Source organism: Sinocyclocheilus rhinocerous, unplaced genomic scaffold (assembly GCF_001515625.1).
Source record: "Sinocyclocheilus rhinocerous isolate Xijiao unplaced genomic scaffold, SAMN03320098_v1.1 scaffold831, whole genome shotgun sequence".
Lineage (NCBI taxonomy): Eukaryota > Metazoa > Chordata > Actinopteri > Cypriniformes > Cyprinidae > Sinocyclocheilus > Sinocyclocheilus rhinocerous.
The window spans coordinates 36829-57264 of record NW_015641020.1 but is presented as its reverse complement, the minus strand read 5'-3'; the positions used below and the strand labels follow the sequence as shown (position 1 = coordinate 57264).

General features: G+C 37.5%; 1 protein-coding gene and 1 pseudogene across 1 annotated transcript; one reads left to right on the top strand and one right to left on the bottom strand.

Annotated features, from left to right (window-relative positions):
• LOC107753975 (DNA polymerase nu-like) overlaps positions 1–7262 on the top strand; it is a 43540-nt pseudogene extending 36278 nt beyond the window's left edge.
• Positions 7263–7753: 491 nt separating this feature from the next.
• Positions 7754–15304, bottom strand: nat8l (N-acetyltransferase 8-like). The gene is made up of 3 exons (XM_016570190.1): positions 14879–15304; positions 13596–13760; positions 7754–8505 (listed from the first exon to the last, which is right to left on the bottom strand). The coding sequence occupies exons 1-3, from the start codon at positions 15192–15194 to the stop codon at positions 8138–8140; spliced, it is 849 nt and encodes a 282-aa protein (XP_016425676.1). The 5' UTR covers positions 15195–15304; the 3' UTR covers positions 7754–8137.
• Positions 15305–20436: the final 5132 nt, after the last annotated feature.

Sequence of the window (20436 nt, the reverse complement as noted above, 5' to 3'; positions counted from 1 at the left end):
TCAGTGAGTATTAGGAGATATGTCTGCAATAGATGACTTCCAGACCAATGTAAAGCATTGACACATTTAATGTAATATTGCCGTCACACTCCAGAAGCTAAACACATCATGGGTTGGTGGTCATGGTCTGGTTATCTCCATGTTAAGATTGATAGTTGTCTTCTAGTTGTTGTGTCTCTTTATCTTTTTAGGCTGGTGGCTCAAATCCATGATGAGCTGCTGTTTGAAGTGGAGATCTCACAGTTAGAGCAGTTTGCTGGTGAGGGAGACCACACATGTCCTTTTATATGAACAAGTGAAATAAGTAGTTCATTTCAAATAATTCAGAGTAAATAAACTATTTTTCTGTGGTCTTATTTTAGTATTATTTATATACGATTAAAGTAGCTTTTACATTTTTATTTCTAATTAATATTTGATTAATGTCTTTAGAATTTGTTAGTTTTGTGAGATAGCATGGGATTAAACTATATCAATTAGAGACAAAAAACATTGGCCATTTAATTATTTTGATTATTATGTTGGTGAACAGTGTTGGTGAAGAAGACTATGGAATCTCTTCAGCACATTGAACATTTGGGAGTGAATCTCTCTGTAAGTGAACACCCACACAGCTTCATTTAAATGGCGGTCAATTTATCTTAGTATAAAGAAGAGCTTCTGGATGTAGAGAAAGTAACATGCCATGATCTATTTACTTTCTTCCTTGTTGCTTCAGACACATATTATAGCTCTATTAGAAGCCTTAATCATATCAGACAGACTTTCAAACAGATTTGTCCTCTATAAATGCGATTCACTGTGTCATAGCATTTGATTGGTAACCTAATTAAGCTGCACTGCATTTCCAGATGGCCTTCCCTCCTACAGCCTGGTTTTAAATTACTGTAAAACTAAATGATGCAGCAGTTGTAGATCAGAAGATATAGGCGCTCTAGTGATCCCAGCTCATTTCTCTCTATCCTCAGGTGCCCCTCAAAGTCTCACTGTCCACTGGACCAGCATGGGGCTCAATGTGCGAGATGTACCTCCCCTGCAATATTACAGCTGCATCTCTCTGAGTCTCCCGCTCTTCCTCTCATCCTGTAACTATGGTAACCAGGCAGCTGCAGTTCCCAATTCTTGTTTCTCACAGATGTATCCGAGGGCAACGGTAGGAGCAAGCTGGATCATACCAGTTTCTTTTTTTTGGGGGGGGGGGCTTCCCTTGATTCATTTTTATCCTTTTACTGTTGTATTCTGTTTGTCTTCTTACTGTTCAGAAGCTAGTATCTCTTTGCATGAGAATAGAAGTAGCTATTAAATTTGTTTTTTGTTTCTTTACACCGTTTGTACACCTGATGTTGCCATTTGCTCTTCAATACATCTCTCTATTGATATATTCAGTGAACAAATAATAAATATGGGCCTCTGTCATAAAGATGACTTAATTTCAGGTGTATTATTGGCTTGGTGAGCTGATGGTGCTGCTGTCTGTTTCTCAGCCTCTGTGATGGAACGTCTGTCTCCTGATGAATATTAATAAACTCGGTCCTCATTTAGTGAGTCTCGCTCACTCCATTTTAAACCCGTTAATCTTATCTCTTCTGTTTCCACGGCACCTCACAACTTGTTTAGAACCAGCCCACTGCCTTTTTGCTATATCTCTGTCTCATGTGTATACAGTCCACACACACACTGACTGACCCAGATTTTCGGTGTCCGTCTGTGGCGTCAGATCTTCTGTGCCCCCTCGCAATACACTCTATCAATACAAACACACCCTTGAAAAATGTTCCAGTCACTGTGCAGGTGACTGTTGTGTTTTCAGAGGCGATAACAGCGCAGATGGCTGTAACCCTCTCTGAATGTCAAGATATCCCCGAAAGCCTGTTCTTAAAGGTCTGGTGCTGAGAGTAGAAACCGTTTACCCTGCTAGGTCATAATCTGTCTGTTCTCTCTCAAAGTCATTAATAAATGCTTAGCATCACTGAGATTTGGTGGAGAAGATCCTTTAGGATGTGTAATGGGGGATCAGTAATGAGATCATGTTTTTAACAAATTATTTGAGCCTTCCATATTACTTACATAGTTAGGAAATGTATTACAGAGTTGTTGACTTGCTGAAATCAAAGGTCTTTTCAAAGGTCACTGTTATCAATAACATCTCCAAACCATACTGCCATAATAAGAGGTAAATAAAGTTGCCCTTATCTAACTAGACTTTTGAATGTTCTTGATGTGTGCGCATCCGTTGCTTTTAAAACTTGTTCAGACACACGTGTACAAGCTTTATGAATCGTTCCTTTAATTGATACAGTATGTACACCCTTTTCTTTCATAATTCAGGAAAACATTTCTTTACATCTTTACAAAGTTCCTGTGTATTGAGGAAATGAAAGAAAAAGGGGGAACTTAAACAGCAGTTTAAAAAAAAACTCCAAAGGAAACTCAGGCAGTACAATGATTTCAGACTCAAAGAACCAGGTGATCACTGCGACCAAATGGGTAAAGCAAGGTCAGATTTACCATGCTGAAAACCTCAAACCTAATTTTTCCCTAAACACAATTCTACCCAGCCCCATTTGTGGTTTCTGACCCTGCCCCCATGTATGGCCACATATAATTTCCCTGCTGTGCTTTGTGTGGGCTTGTTTCTATAGTAACAGGCAGCCAATGACTGAAATGTGACCATGCTGACATAAATGGGGTAACTAATGCCAACTTACACCAGAAATTGTAAACATGAGCATTTATAAAGCAAAGAAAAAGTGTTACTGCCAACTTGTGAAATTATCTTTTAAGTGCCATACATTTCCAAAGTATTTCCAGGGATTTACCCGTTAATTATCAGTAACGTACAATAATTAGTAACTAGTAGTAACTTCTAAAAGCCCATAATAAGTACTGAGAGGATGCTGGGACTCTGAAAGTTGCATTTGCTCTGACTGGCACAAATGTAAGCTGATTGTATAGTTAGAATTGTGTCTCAGTTTGCAGTTGTTTCCCAAAGTGTACTGTTGTTGTTTTTTTTTTTTTTTTTTTAAACATCTTAATTATATTCATATAGTTTCTGTTACAAAATGATCATAAAATGTCCCCAAATGCTATTTACAGTAAATTACACTTTACAACTTTACACATATTAAAATGTTAATAAAAAAGTTTAATTGTTTTTGTTTTCAAGAAAAATCATAAAAGCTTTGTTAATATGAACCTGTGCGTATTGCGCCACTTGTAAAACTGGTGTGTGGTGGTTGATTTCTCTGTTTAGATTACTGTCACAGATTGTTGGAGACTGCACTCCTGGTGAATCAGGAGACGGTGGATATTTGAGACCGACCAATCGTGGTTCAGAGCTTGACACAACTTTCAGAGGCCCAAGACATCACCCAGTCACAAAGGTTTTTCACTTATTTTTCCGGGCTTCATATCAGTACAACATAAAAATCCACTGTAAACTGAAGAATACAAGATGCAAGTAAACATGTTAGTTGTAATTAGAATTAAGGAAATATAAAACGTAATGAGAATATACAAAAAATAAAATTCACATTCACACTTTGTTAGGCCTTGGCTTGCCCGTGGTGATGTTGCTGTGCCAATACTAATAACATCTTAGCGATTGTCACCAGTAAAGTATGAGGGATTGAACATCAATGCAGCATTTTAACATTTTTATAATCTCATGGATCATGTTCTTATGTTTTGTTTTGTTTTTCAGCTGTGATACTTTGTATTATTGCTTGATAAAATGGCACATAGGCTTGATTTCCAAAATGAATTCTACAAAGATGAGTTGTGGTAACATCTTAAAGACAAACGGCAAAAGAATGAAATACAGCAAACATCTCGACTTTGGTAAATTTAACTTTCAAAAAATAATTTTAATACATTGTAGTGGATGATAGATAAGCATAAGACAAACCCTTATTTAAAAAATTAACCAAAAAAAAAAATCTTACAATTGTGCTACAAGTGCCACTACCTCCTTGGCACTTGAAGCCACAATTAAGGGAGTGCTTTCAACCTAGAAAATGAAGGGAGAAGGGAGCAGCTCCACAAATTGGTGCCTTGGCTTGTTCCATGCATCCCCTAAAGGGTGACAGTGATGAAGCAAGACCATCTACCATTGTGGATTTTCCCCGACTCCCTTTTCCTCTGTTAAGTGAAACATTCTTAGCAGCCATCTCTTTCATGCAGGTTACCAAGGTCAATCTGAATGCCTTATCATCAACACTAGAAATGTATATACAAAGAATGCACTTTATTTCTGTTTTTTTTCCCCCTTTTCTTTTTTTTAAGACTTGGGTAAAACCCCAGCTTTTTATCCTTGCGTAACAACTTGGCCACACTGCTCCAACTTTCAGAGACTTTCACTAGCCAGTCAAGTCACCAGTCTAAACCCACATATGACACACTAACTGTATACATAAATCCAATTTAATTGAGCCTTTAGCATGTGCAAAAGTTTTAGCATGTGCAAAACTTGCGGCATGATCAGTGACTGGCCAACGGGTCAGTTAAACACAAGCAGTGATCATGGTGTTCTTGCACTCGCTTGCAATTTTAGCATTACAATAAGGCTCTCTTCAATCTGGCAACAATACATGCACCTAATACATGAAATCCCAATCCCATGCTAACTGCATTCTGAATAATAAGATAAGGATTTTCAAGGCAGTTGCACTACAGAATAAGAATAACACTCATAGCAAAAGACCTTGAGTACATCAAACACTGTTCAAATCTGGATCTTCAAAATACGTAATACATTGCTGATTGCCGTGTACATTCACATCTGCCAGCACTATGGTAAATCCCATTAAGACATTAGTGTGTTTTTCCAGTTGATCTGATACTGATTCCTAAACGTGGTATTGAATACAACTTTGTGCTCCTTGTATATTTTCATAATCTATTCCATTAATGTGTGTTTGTGGATTGTTTTAACCTTTCACAGTTTAGCGCAAATGTTTCACAAGATCTCAGGTAAGCAATCTGTAGCCTGTTTGTTTTGGGTTTACACTGGCCTTCGTGCTGATAGTTTAAATATCCCATCATGGATTTAATCAGCCCAGCCTTTCTTCTTAAGGATGTTAAGTGCATTCAAACACAGTGTAGCTGACCACCTAATGAGTCAATTTTAAGGGAGACAGGTGAATGCTATGTTTCATTTGACTAGCACACACTGGCAAAGTTGTGTCTAGAGAATTGCTTTCTAAGTGCCTTATTCGTTTCAACCCACATGGCTTAAATAGCGACGTCCTCAAGTAAAGTGAGAAGCGTCACGTAACTGAACTGTAATCAAAACAGCGCATTCAGATAAATAATTTTCAAGGCCTTCTTACGAGAAAAAGGACATCTCACAATATCCTAAAAGATGACAGTAAGAATTTTAGAATGAACTGAAATTACATAGAAATATGAAAAGAAACCGCTCCACTTTTAAGACTTGCCATGTGAAAGAGGGTATTTTCTTGCTCATTTTTCTTTCAAAGACGTTTCATGCAACAACGATTTCTTTGAACAATGAAACACGTATTTGTTATATGTTCAGTTAAAAAAAGAAGCTTGTTTTACATAGTTTTAAATATACTTCTTTTCCAGGGCAGGCACCGTACGCACAAACCAGGTACAGAGGCATGCCACATACTTGCATTGCTCTTGCATTCTACTATTGGCAGCTGTGATGTCATTGAAGCAGCAAGCTGGTGGGTAGTCCTATTATTTGGTTGACCCCGCCCATCTCACATTCTAAGCCATGCCCACAACTCTCCACACTGCTACTGTGACATCACAGAGGGAGGGAAGTATGGGGGATAGTACAAGCTAGAATGGGAAAAAGGCAGCGCAACAAGACTCCGTGGCGCATGCAGAGATGGGGGTGGGGGTGGGGATGAAGGTTGGGGGACGTAAGGGAGGGAGAGGTCTGGCCCAGGGTTGCAGTTAGATATTCGGATGGGGGTGGGGTTAAAGTCGAGGAAAACTGACGATGTTCATGTTTATTATTTTTTTGTTTTGTTTTTGTTTTTTGCACTACATGTTACTTCTATGTATTTTAAATCACATTTAGTTTCTTAACTTTATACAACATTATGTCACAGATGAGGCTCATTGTGGTTTGTATCTCTCCCTGTGCTGGTACTGTGATAGGAGGGTAGAGACAGAGAGAGATTATGGGTATGTCATAATATATGTATTCAACCATTTTACATATACATATTGAATAGTTGCAGAATATAAAGCCTTATATTGTGTACTTATACAGTCATTTTTTATATATATATTTATCCAAATTTAGATTTGTGCTCGGATTAATTTCTGTTTTATCATCATATTGCTGCTTTTATGCCACCCAAGTTTAATTTGAATACAATTGGAGTCTGGTTGTTTTTGCTTTGTTTGTATTTTAGATATGCATCGGAGGAGCAATATCAGACTGGGAAGCATGACCACAATTCAGCAATTTTGTAGTAAGTATTTTTCCCCAAACCTGAATCGTGAAATTATCCACAAAGTGTACAAAGGTTTAATCAAGTCATTATTAAAGCTTCATCAAATCAGTACACAAATAGATATGTGCTAAAATCGGATCAATTATGTGATACAGATTATCACAGTATATGAAATGTGTGTACTCTTATAATTATTTTTTTTGTAGATTTTAGATTTCAAGTGACTTTTTTTGTAGCACTTCACTGTAAACGTGAATTTCACTGACTGTAACCGCAATGTCAGCCAAATTAAGTGTAGAGAAACGTTTTTTTCCCTATTTATTTCTTTAACATGATGAACATTCATGTTTTTCTAGTAATTTCTGACCTTTGTTGATACTGTGGCACCGAACCTTCTCAAAACAAATAAAGATTATATTGCAAAGTTGTTATCGTAACCTTTTAAACAAGGGGTGCTTAGGGATATAAATCACTGGCTTTATAATAATCACATTTCTAGCTCTTTTTGTTCATCAGTTTGACACAGTTAAAAATTCTGTGCTTTGGACTAAAAATTACAATTCGATGGACTGTTTGACTCCACCAGACTGCTGCTGTTGCAAGTTTCAAACATACTTCCTCAGGAGGAAGGTGGCATCAGAAAAGGTGGATCAAACTTTACTACCTCCTTCCCTCCAGTTCCAGTGTCCACTGGATCATGAACTGTGTTGATAGTGGTCTGTGCTACCCTGTGGATCGGCCTATAGAATGGAGGCAGAGGCAGAATTTAGCTGCCTTGATTTATGTGTTTTAAAGGGATAGTTCACCCAAAAATGAAAATTCTGTCATTAATTACTCACCCTCATGTCGTTTCAAACCCGTAAGTCCTTCGTTCATCTTCGGAACACAAATTAAGATATTTTTGATGGAATCTGAGAGCTGTCTGACCCTGCATAGACAGCAATACAACTGAAATGTTCCCAAGTCCAGAAACATAGCAAGGAGATTTGTGTAGCGCCATTTTGGAGAGTATCAGCTGGATGTAAACAGTGTATGCTGTTCTGTATCAGCTGTGTCATGCCGGATCTGTTTCCTACGTTGTTGTGATTTGATCTGAACGAAAATAGTGTATCCAGGTGACACAGCTGACACAGAACAGCATACACTGTTTACGTCTTGGGAACATTTCAGTTGTATTGCTGTCTATGCAGGGTCAGACAGCTCTCAGATTCCATCAAAAATATCTTAATTTGTGTTCTGAAGATGAACGAAGGTCTTACGGGTTTGAAACGACACGAGGGTGAGTAATTAATGACAGAATTTTCATTTTTGGGTGAACTAACCCTTTAAGGGAGAATCTATCACTGTGAACACATTTACATTTATATCCAATTAAGATCAAATCATTGGGGCTATTCATTTGTTCATGGTGTTTCATGGCAAGATGACCATGAGAAGAAAGAATAAGAGGAGAAACATCCAGTGTGGTCAAAGGAATGAAAGGTTCTGCTAAACCCCCTCAAAAACAATGATCATGAAAATAAGAATAAAAATGAAAATTAATAAAAATAAAGGTTGTAGGAACAGATATGACTTTTAAAAATAGCCCAAAACATAAATAAATAGGTAGAAGAAGAGGACCGGTCAGTGGGTGGTTCAGGGTCATTGCCGGCATTGTCGTTTATATTCTATCTTCTGCGCTCATGTTAACTCTCTGTCTCTCACTCTTCATGAAGCTGCAATCGGTACCGGCTGTAGCGAATCTGGAAGAAGAGCCTCTCCAGCAGTGAACGGGTCATCCCTGGTAGCGTGTAGTCCTCAGTGTCTCCCACTCGCCGGAAACCCAATGACTCGTACAGCTTGTGGGCGGCCATCTTGACTGCAGTTGTTCCCAGAACCACAGCCGAGTAGTTGTTTAACATGGCAAATTCTAGAACACGTCGACCCAGAGCCTTGGCGATGCCTTTACCACGGAAGCGAGAGTCCACTGACATGCGACGGAGTTCCACTGTGTTGTCGTCTTCTCGGCCTTGCGCTGCCACGATGCCCACAACCTGGCCTTGCAAAACTGCCACCCAGAAACAAGAGCCTGTGGGAATCAAAACGAAGAGATTATTCAGTTTTGTCTTTAGAGTAAAACTTTGGCAACTATTTGTAAAATCTAGTTTTCAATTCAAGTGTCTTGATGAAAAACTTAAAGAGTCTGCCCTCCAGGGTCATGCCTCTTTCCATCTGAATGTAATATTCATCATAGTATGGGCTGCTTTTCAACACCTCTCATCATTAGAAGATCAATCAAATCAAATCTTTCAGTTCTAGACTAATTGAAATCCATTCATCTTACATTATATAGAAAATCAATGATTCAGTTTTCAGTAAGATTGGCAAAGTAGCCAATGAGAGGTTATTCAAGCAGCGACCATGCTAATGTTCAATACATGTGCTGCACTGAAATAGTAAAGTGGAGGTAAATAGTTAAGCAAAGTTATACTCTTTTCAAGTATATATTTTATTTTTATTTGTTTGGCACCACATGATCAACCTTATACATTTTTTTAACTCTGAAAATTAAGTTATGTTCATCTGGAGATATATAGTGATGTTGCATTAGTGTGAGTGCAGCTTACAAATAGACTGAGTTCTGAAATGCGAAACCACATTTAAGCACACTGTGTAGCAGTCTGTAATTATGGATCATGCCAGTCAAATTCGATTCCAATTGCCCGGAATTACAGATGCCCAAATGTGCTGTTAATAGAATATAACAGATGGGAGAGATATTTATGATTAGTTCATTGTTAGTTTCACATATTTTTTTTTTACAATGTTTTGTTGTAGGAAGAGTAATAAAATATGTGCGCCATCAAAGGTATTGAAATGTATTGGTGAGTCCCATGATTGACAATTTGTTTTTACATGCTCAAATGCTGTTACCACTGATGACTTGCCTTAATAATTCTCAGAATTCCATGACTTGGGGGAATTTGGGAAGTGTTTTTGGAATTACTGGATTAAGTGCACTTTTTCTTGTTGGGCAAGTCAACTGTCATCTGTAGGTCAGATCAGGACAGGAGCGGAGCACAGATTATGGTATTTCTAATCTTAAACATTCATGCTTGTAAGGCTCGGTTCTGTTCTGCTGAACTAAGTTACTTATGGAGTTGCAGAGAGAAGCGAGGGGCAGGACTGTCACATCTGTGCCACAGAAGCTGCAAAGAATATATACAAAAGGACGGGACTAAACTCCAAGAAAAAACATGTATAAAGGTATGTCTGAACGGATGAGTTTTAAATGAATATTATTATCTTCTATCATGCATACTAATTGTTGTTTTTTTTAAGAATCACGTTTATAACCTAAGGTCTATTAACTTCTGACACACTCTTTTCTATCTCATGGTTCAACACATTCTTAAGCATCTAGTCAACACTATCTTCTAAAATCAGAAAACTATTTATTCTGTGTGTAGAATAAAGTGTCATAAAGAGATTTCATTGAACATCAAGTACAATCACAACATACAATATATAATACTGCATAAGTGTAATATTTATGTAGAAGGAGTTGCAGTCTTTCTACGTAAAAATAGTAGTGCTGAGAATATCATAGTGCCATGTTGTGACATATTGCTACTGTATATCACACAGAGGTGTGTGTGTGTGTGTGTCATAACTGCATTAGCTTCAGGGCTGAGGAGCACTATTAATCACTGTGAGACAACGTCCTGCTGTACACTCATTAGTTTTACCACACACATACATTTGCACAACCCCTCCCCAGCTGTCTGATAAATGCTTCTCTTGTATATGTGCAAGGCCACTAAAATGTAGAAAAATAACATAAGGCAATAATATTTAACTTTTTATGATCATTATTTACATTATTTCCTGCTGAATAGGCAGTTTCACAACACATTAAGGAAATTAAATGTGCCACAAACACCATTTAATTGTCATTAATTACTTGCGGGTAGCATAACAGATCTGCCTGTGTATTTTCACATATTAAAGCGATATCTTCATGCTTTATATTATGGGATGTTTGTTATCTTCCAAGTACCTGACAGAAACTCTGTCCCTGGAATGTCATAAGCCACTCCAAATAGATGTTTAGTGCATTCAAGAAACATCTAGCTCACCTTGGCAGATAACGTCTCAGGTTACTTATGTAACCATGGTTCCCTGAGTAGGGAATGAGACACTGCGTCCTCTAGGGGTCGCTATGGGGAACGCCTCGTCGTGACAAATAACGCATAGATCGTGTGTGTCATCAGATGTTAAACAACGTCAACACGGATGCACACATCCTTAAATGCTTTGCTAGTGCTCGCCATAATGAGATAAATAGAGATCGCTCTTACCACAGAAATGCACGCTTCAAACAAAACAGTCAATGAAGACGAAGAAGAGAATGATGTGTGCTCCCGGCGCCTATTTATACTATAGTCGCACCGGTAGTGACGTCATGGCTGTCGCCGGCCAACAAGTTGGTGTTTTTTCAATGTATGCTTCAGACACGGGTCACGACGAGGCGTTCCCCATAGCGACCCCTAGAGGACGCTGTTCGAAGTTCCCATGAAAGGGAACCCATATATTCTTTTACCATTTCCTCCTCAGATGCAGGATTCCACATTAGCATAGCAAGAGAGAAAATCCCTTGGGAGAATCCTTTGTCTGCATGCTGCCACTAAACAAAACTACCATACATAACTCACAGCGGGGCTTTGATTCTCTCTCTTGAATTCTCCCTTTCATTTGATGTAGGACTAAATAAGAAGCCTGTATGCATAGAAACTGTCTGCAATTAATACTATTTTATGCAAAGATGCATACAATTGATGACAGTAAAGACATTTATAAGGTTTTTAAAAAGATTAATATTTCAAATAAATTGTTTTTTAGCACTAATATTGTGAAATGTTATTACAATTTAAAATAACTGTTTTCTATTTTAATATATTTTAAAATACAATTTATTCCAGGAATGACAAAGCTGAATTTCCAGCAGCCATCACTCAGTGAAACATGATCCTACAGAAATCATTCTAATATGCCAATTTGCTTCCTAAGAAACATTTATTATTAAAGCTGAAAATGGTTGTGTTGCTTAGTATTTTTGTGGAAACAGTAATATATTGTTTTTAGGATTCTTTAATGAAGAAAGTTCATAAGAACAGCATTTATTTTAAAAAGGCATAACAACATACAAGTATAATAATACAATTAATGAAAGTACAGTATTAATTCTTTTTTTTTTTTTTTTTCAAAATCTTACGGAACTTTATGGGAGTGTATCATTTTATGTCACTCTTACGTCATTCCCCAGGGCATGCATGATAGACAATTCACACAGCACCATCAGACACACGCAAAGGGCAACAAACATGTTTTCCAGGTGTTGTCGGATCAGTGTGTAACCCTCGTTGGCATGTGTCACCATTGGTTGGCACTTGTTTTTGCCGGGTGAAGTCTGAGTGAGTGACGTACTTTAATCTGGTGATGGTCGCTATTGTTTTGCCTCCTTCAGTGCAGTGTGAATTGGTTATTATGATGAACTTGCTTTACAGACCCCCATAATTTTTATCTCTAACAGGTAAGGCCATTTTCTTGTAAACCTGTTATGTGTTATATATTTCTAATAATGTCTGGTGACACAGCAGATCTGCCAGACTCATTCTGAGTCAGTAGTGTGCGGAAACAGACACCATACACAGGTCCGGATCTAATATACAGTACACGTGCACTAGGGGTGTAAAAGAGACCCTTTTAAACTTCTAGCGTTGAATTGCAGAAAGCGTTCTGATCAGCAGCATCTGGCTGTTTGGAATGGCAGCTGTTCTGAGTTTGACCGTGAAGTGCTGCAGTGGAGTTTACCATAGGCAATAAATGTCTGTCCTTACACTAACGCTGTCTGAAGAAAGTCCATAGAGTAATAAAAGATTTCAGCCACCCAGCATTCAATCTGCACATGCTACTACCATCTGGCAAACAATTCTAGAACACCAATCATAAACAACTAGGTTAAAGAACCCTTTCTACCTGCAAGTCGTCAGGGTACTGATGAGCCACTAGCTAACCTCCATTATTTTGTCACTTTCCAAGTGTGCTTTTAATATCTGCAGTATTTATTAGTATGTTTACTACTGTATCACAATTGGGGTACATTAAGGATTATAGCTGTAATTCTGAGTTTGCCGCAATACAATAATCAGCATTTTTCCTCCCTTCAATCAATAGGGCCACATGACTCCAAACAGTTATCCTCAAGAGCAGAACTGAGAGAGACTTTCTGCATATTTCATGAGTCTTCCGCATGAAAGCTACACATCAGCTATTCATCCCCTCTTGGACTCCTAAAGTGCAGTATTTAACCTCAGTATCACAGGTACCGATCCTGAGAATATTTGTTCTGGTGAGATAAATGTTTGATTGGGGAAGCTGGTGCATTGTGGGAGACTTATTTCAGTAATTAAATATGAAGTTTATATACGTATTTGAGCCTGTGTGTGTGATTAGCATAAATATATTCACTACCAAGTGCCCATGTGCCATTTGGCATAGACATATTTATACATCATACATTATATATTAAAATATAGTGACTTTTTATATATTAGATGTCAGTGACTTCACCAATACAATTAACTACACACCACAGAATCTGCAGACAAACATTAAATGCATACAGTACCATTCAAAAGTTTGTCAGTAATTTTTTTTTAAGAAATATATATTTTTATTCAGCAAGGACACATTAGATTGATCAAAAGTGACAGTAAAGACATTTACATTGTAACAAAAAAATATATATTTTATATTAATGCTGTTCTTTTGAACTTTCTATTCATCAAAGAATCAAGAAAACTTGAACACCAGATCAGCATATTAGAATGATTTCTGAAGGAACCTTAACATTATTTCAAGTTGAAATTATCTTTTTCTTTTATTTATTGGACTGTAATTTTGATCAGATAAATGCAGCCTTGTTTTTTTTTTTTTTTTAATCTTACAGACCCAAACTTTTGAACAGTAGTTCATATGTGTGTCCAGGTTTGGCTATACTTATGAGGGCCATCTTTTTTTTTAAATGTCCTCACAAATGTAGCAAAACATGTTGAAAACCTAGTTGTGATGATAATTTTGTGTGAATGTGTGTGTGCGCTTGAAATTACGCCTTACCTGTGGGTTTCATGTAATATGTCTCAATGTCAGCCATATCAGTGTGCAGAGCACAGTCCAGGTAGTTGAGAATTACTTTTCTGCTGTAGTAATAACGTGCACCCATTAGAATAAATGGTGCGCAGAAGGTCAGTGTGAAGGATTTGGTCATAACATAGCACATTACTATGGAGAAATGGAAAAAAAATAAACGACACCTGTCAGAAAAGAGAATCAAATGTTTGATTTTTGGCAGAGGAGAGGCAAACAGACATCAAATGTTTTACACACTAGGAGTGTGCAGATACACCCTGAGCAGTGAGATGTAGTGCAAAGTAATTAAACAGTGTATCCTGTTAAAAAAAAAAATCTTTATACATTAGTACGACTTGGAAATTTAATGGGCATGGATGGCGCTATAACAGGGTCTTCATAGATGTAATTAAACCCAAGAAAATCTGAGTATGTCGAGAATGTTGACACTAGATGACGCTCTTGAGAACAACTGACTTGCTGCATTATCCACACACTCCACTGCAACACGATGCGCACTGTTTACTGTCAACACAGAGGTACTTTCAACTCTAATACACTATAAATTGCGCTTACAAAGTCTTTGCTACTCAAGTATTAGCCTTTATGATTCATTTATCTGAGAAACAATTGTCGTACTATGTGTACAGTGATGCAGCGTACTCTAAGCGTATATATTATGTAAGTTTATGGACACTGTTAAAACACCTCATTCATTTCAGATGTGTGGCATAAATGTCATTTCAACGCAGCATAAAAAAGGTTGCTGTCTAGCCAGATCGCCACGGTGCTCGGTTACACCGCCTGCAGTTGAAAACCACTGAACATCATTAGTAAACATGAAAAGGAAATAATCATTAAAAATGATACGTAGCATTAATAGTTAACAATTATCTGTAATCAAAACGTCACATATCTCAACAAACACAACTTCGTGCACTAACATGAGACGTATGTGGGGAACGCTGTGCGCTCGCGCGGGATTCATTCATTCATTCGGCGCGCGCGCACACATGCCGCATGTTCTGGACTGCTGCTGCCTTTGTGACTCCTTTACTCATATATTCACTGGCATTTTAAACGAAAAAAGATTTTAAGATTATGTGAGCGGAGAAAAAAACCGTTAGCTTTTTAGTTTTACGCATAAAATGTCTGAATTGATTAGGCTCATCGTTTTAGTTATATATGAACTTAAACAGCTCAGAGCCTATTTTCACATGTTGCAGGGGAACCCGTTACGCTCATCCTATACCCATAGTTTGACCACTTACCTGTGAGTAAAGCATAGATAAATTGGGTTCTAGTTTGCTGTTTTAGACCCCGAAATGCCGAATTGGGTATCCGCTCCATGATTCCCTCGGTGAAGATCCGGCGCACCTCCTCATGGTCCGAACGTTCAAACTCTCGAATAAAAACCTGGTCCCGTTTTTCAACCTTACTCTCGAACGCACTGGGAGAAGGCGAAGAAGACGTCCACATTTGCGAGGAGGAAACTATAACTGAATCTTTTTTGGTCCCAGCTATGGCCTCGTGTTCGTCTGCAACAATTTTAGTCTCGCAAACCATTTTGGGAGACGAACAATGCATGCAACTGGCCTGAAATGAACTGATATTGGGGAGAAAAAACAAAAGATGGATTATGGTCTTCTTTATTATGGAAAGAAAAAAGACTGATGTATTACTGCAACCCTGAGCTTCCTCACGACCAAGACTTGCCGGTGCATCACAAGTGGTATTTATAATGCGCCAAAGCCGCATTCAGATTCTGGGGTGTGGGTGTTCTCCTCATCTCTCTGATTGGATGCGGCGCTGTGCCACATGACGGCAGTGGGAGGTGAAAATACAAAAGACACACCATAACGTGTCTTTTTGAAACCGTATTTTTGACCCCGTCAGTACACCGGCGAAATTCCTCACATGTTTGTGTTTTGGGGGGAGGGTGAACCCATGGCTTCGTATGATGCGCAAGGTGTCGCCATGAACCCCGCGTGCGATTGCAGTATCAGCAACGTCACGACGATGCTGCGCAACATCAGTCTGCGTTCATCACCGACACCCGGCCTGCACATTTTACAGTGCGTGTGCAAATATTGACGGGTTTCATCTACTGGCAGTTTACCAACATGCACAGGACTGCTTGTTTTACGAGTGTGTGAGTGACACTTTTACTGCACTGCAATGTTTCGCTTCGGTTTAAGTTCCTCCAGCACACACCCCTTTGTTCTTGAGACCCCGGATCACCGTGGCCTTGTACGCTAATTATAAGCGACTTTATGGCTTTTTTTTTATATAACGGCTCTTATGAATATAAGCAATCGTAGGTGTTTTTCGCTTATTCACAGAATACGGTCGTGTATTGTGGGCTTGCGCGTGCTTGAGCCCCAAAGCACAATAAAGTATCAGCGACGGACCACTAATAACAGTTGTGAAATGTTCAAGACTGTTTCTTCCTTTTTACATTTCCCAAAGGTGCATGCGCACGAGAGAGACATTTTTAGTTGTTTAGGTGGCCAATATAAGCTATGTGAGACATTTTAATTATTTTTGTCAAAAGTATACAAATAAAGAAAATATTCTGTTTTAACATAATCTTGTTTAATTTATGACAAGTTTTTGGAACATTAAAGCAGATATTGAAATCAAGATCCAGTGCTCCTCAGTTTTTAAAAGAGTAGAGTAGTGCCTACGAGAGATGTGGGATATTAAATACTTTTTTTTGGATTCCCTCATTTACAACATGAAGTGCTCTATTTATCCTTTATCCGTTTTCTACCACAAGAATAAACACTCCTTGCATGCTACATGTCCAGATTACGTCAATGTCTCGTTTTAAATGTTTTGGGTGTACTCCAAAGTAACTGATGCCCTAAAGAAATCGCCTCGATTTGAATAAGGTCGCATTCCAGCCGTATTGTACAAAACTAGTTTAGACTGGATCGCCTCCCGCCCCTCACCCAGACCCCAGCCCTCAAGACGAAAAGAGGCGTCTTTTTTTTCTAAATGTTTGAGCAGGTGTATCTTACATGCGCTATAATACGAAATCGACGTCCCTCAACAATTGAAAAAACGGAACGCGCGCGTTTTACAGCTCTAGTGAAGATACGGTCTTTTCTCAGCATCAGCATCTGCGTGCACGCGGGCAGTCTGGTGCAAATGGGCATGCGCGCGTTATGCAGAGAGTAGGCTGAGCAATGAACAGCACTCTTCCGCGATGCCTTCATTTTATCGGCATATAGTTACTGTGAAGATGATGTCAGTTCGAAAATGTACACTGTAAAAAAAAAACACAAATGTACTTGTAATTAATGAATCTATTCATTTTTTACAAAATTCGTTAGTACAAAATGTAATATACTGAAATGTTTTTACAGATTTTTTTTTTTACAGTGTATTGTCATAATGTTTAATATACAGTATAAAGGTAGGCCTATATAGGGTTTATTTGAGGAAATAGTTGTGCAGATGAAAGCTGTGTTTGTGTCTTTCAGCTCCTTCTGAACTCGAACAAAACTTATCACAATATCTTGTCACAATATTTTACAATCCAGATCACTTACCTTAAAGGGATATTGATCCAAAAATGAAAATTCTGTCATCATTTACTCAACTTCCCACTTGTTTCTTTCTTCTGTTGAACACAAAAGAAGATATTTTGAAGAATGATGGTAACCAAACCGTTAACAGTCGACTTCCACAGTATGGAAAAAAAATATTAACAATACCTATTTATGCATATATGTATTTATGTATGTATGTGTATTTTATGTAACATTTATATAAAACATTTTATATAATTATATAACATTCATATGGTTTCTCTAAATTAATAGAAAATATCATAATTTAATTGATTAATTAACTCAACTAATTAATCAGAACTCAACACATCTACTCCTAAAAAGTGGTTTAATTGTTGGTTCCTTTTGAATCAGAGTATATGAAGACACATGTCTCTCCTTCCATTGTCCTTATTGTGTAACTTGACCTTTGACCTCAGCAGTCCAGAAGGAAGTGGTGACCCCGAATGTCAGCTGGCACAAAATATGCCAATGGACCCTTTTCACAAGACTGTGATGATGCGTTTAACGGTCATCAGCATCGTAAATCCTCGAAAGTTTTTCATATTTGTATATTTTTTTTAAATGTATGTACATTTATAACACTATTCTTTGTATTATATCACCTTTGCATCAAATTACAAAAAAAAAACAGTTAACGCTAATGTGAGGGTGTTTCTAATGCAGCGTCTATGGGAGGGATGGTAAATTTGACATCGTTCTCTCTTCTGACTGCCGTTATCAGTCTCTCTCAATTTTTTTCTTTTTATTGAAAGTCATGAAAACACTATCGTGGAGTTTTTCTTTTACTGCTATGAGAAAATGGGAATGCAAAAAATATATTTGTGGTACTCTCCCATTCACTGCTCTTCAAGTTAACCCAACTATGACGACTTCCGCTGCTGAGAAACCCAGAAATGTGAAAAAGGTCCATTGTGGGCTCCAATTTGCAGTAACCCTTGACCTTTCAGGTTCTCAGAAGTCGTAATAACTAGCATGTGTGTGGCAAGAGTTGTGGTGTGTGTGTTTTTTGTTTTTTTTTGTATTTTATTATTTTTTTTTATTTAGTATAATAAATTTGTTCCTCTCTCACTAATATAGTACCTGCTCAGGGTGCGACTTTGAACACTGGGAATATAGATCCTAAGAGACTTAGGTCAGTATTCTCATATAATAAGCACTCATAAGCTCATCTGAGACTCATTAAAGGACTGAGCTGAGGTCAGTTCTTTTAATCTCTTAGTCTGTGTATTGTAAAGGCAAATCACTAGTGCACTTTCATTAAAAAAAAATCATGTTTTTAAATGTTTCAATGATAATTAACCAATTTATTTATTGCACATTCATTGTAAAGTTGCAGTGTTTGAATTTGTGTACTTGTATAAGTTTAAATAACACAAATATTAGTGAGCTATCCTCATGCATGAGTGAATAATCTATGGCTGCTTTGTTCCCAGTGATTGTTATAATGACTGATGGCCAGGGCCCCCCATGAATGGATGTGTGTGCGTGCGTTTGTGCACGTGCGCTAGTTTGTGATCCAGGATTGGCAAGGTTTGTGCTGGTGGGTCAGTGGGTCTATGAGTAACACTCCTCAATTTTCTGCAGGGTGTAGAATTAGCATTGCTCAACTTAACTTGTTTCTGCAAAAATGAGTAATGGGTTAATGGTAGCTCCAGGGCTTAGTGTGCCATTCTGTCTTTCAAGGAAGAAATTAGGATTGTGTTTCATATAGTTATTTTTTAAATAAATAAATAAAGCACTGACAGAACTACTCTGTTACCAGTGTATTTATTTATTTAGTTATTTATTTATACAAAAGCTAAACAAATCAAAAATCTAAACACAAAAACAGCATTTTGGTTATGCCCTGTCAGGTATAAACTTATTTCAGTTATGAACACAGAAGTCAATTTTCCATTATGAACACTAAATTCATTTCATATACTTCTTTACGGTACCTTAGTTAACCAAATTTACTATGGAAAAAAGAGATAACATAACTTAGTAGGTCTGTTCAATGTGCAAATCTTTTTGCATTATACATTTGTGTGTGTCTGAAATGTTTGGATTTGTTTTGCCTGATTATTCGGTCATTAGACTTCATTGGACTTTATGTTTGAGCTGCTTTCCCTCCAGCTGTGCGTGAGAGTAATAGGTCAAGAATGGCAAACATAATCTGTCTTGATATTTTTTCTTCCTCTATAATTGTTTGTTTCTTGTCCTTTTGATTTTCAACAGAACAATTAGTCGGTTTTGGAGTCAGACCAAACAAATTTGTCAGGGCAACTATAACTATAAACTATTGCTCCGTAAAAATACTTATTTCTGTGATGATTTATTTCTTCAAAAATAAATAAATAAAATTAGATACATAATAGTATATTCATAATTATACTCATGAATAATTATATGAATTCATAATTAAATAACATTAGTATATGGTAATATGTGATTAGTTTATCATGATTAGAAGTACTTCAGAATAGAAAGGAACTAATACAGACGGGACTACTTTTCCTCACAGAGCTTTACTAGTAACAGAGCAAGAGGAAGTGGGAACTGGCAGGAAACCAGCATGTGTTAATGGGTTGAATTTGATGCCCTGTCCTCTGATCTATCAACTGAACACACAGCACTATGAATGGTGTTCACCAGAACCACATAGGTAAGGTGAGGTCCAACCAATGTGACCTTTTTGTGTTGCTTGTTGTAAATATCATTTTATTCTCAGATTTTTTTTTATTTAGTATAATAAATTTGTTCCTCTCTCACTAATATAGTACCTGCTCAGGGTGCGACTTTGAACACTGGGAATATAGATCCTAAGAGACTTAGGTCAGTATTCTCATATAATAAGCACTCATAAGCTCATCTGAGACTCATTAAAGGACTGAGCTGAGGTCAGTTCTTTTAATCTCTTAGTCTGTGTATTGTAAAGGCAAATCACTAGTGCACTTTCATTAAAAAAAAATCATGTTTTTAAATGTTTCAATGATAATTAACCAATTTATTTATTGCACATTCATTGTAAAGTTGCAGTGTTTGAATTTGTGTACTTGTATAAGTTTAAATAACACAAATATTAGTGAGCTATCCTCATGCATGAGTGAATAATCTATGGCTGCTTTGTTCCCAGTGATTGTTATAATGACTGATGGCCAGGGCCCCCCATGAATGGATGTGTGTGCGTGCGTTTGTGCACGTGCGCTAGTTTGTGATCCAGGATTGGCAAGGTTTGTGCTGGTGGGTCAGTGGGTCTATGAGTAACA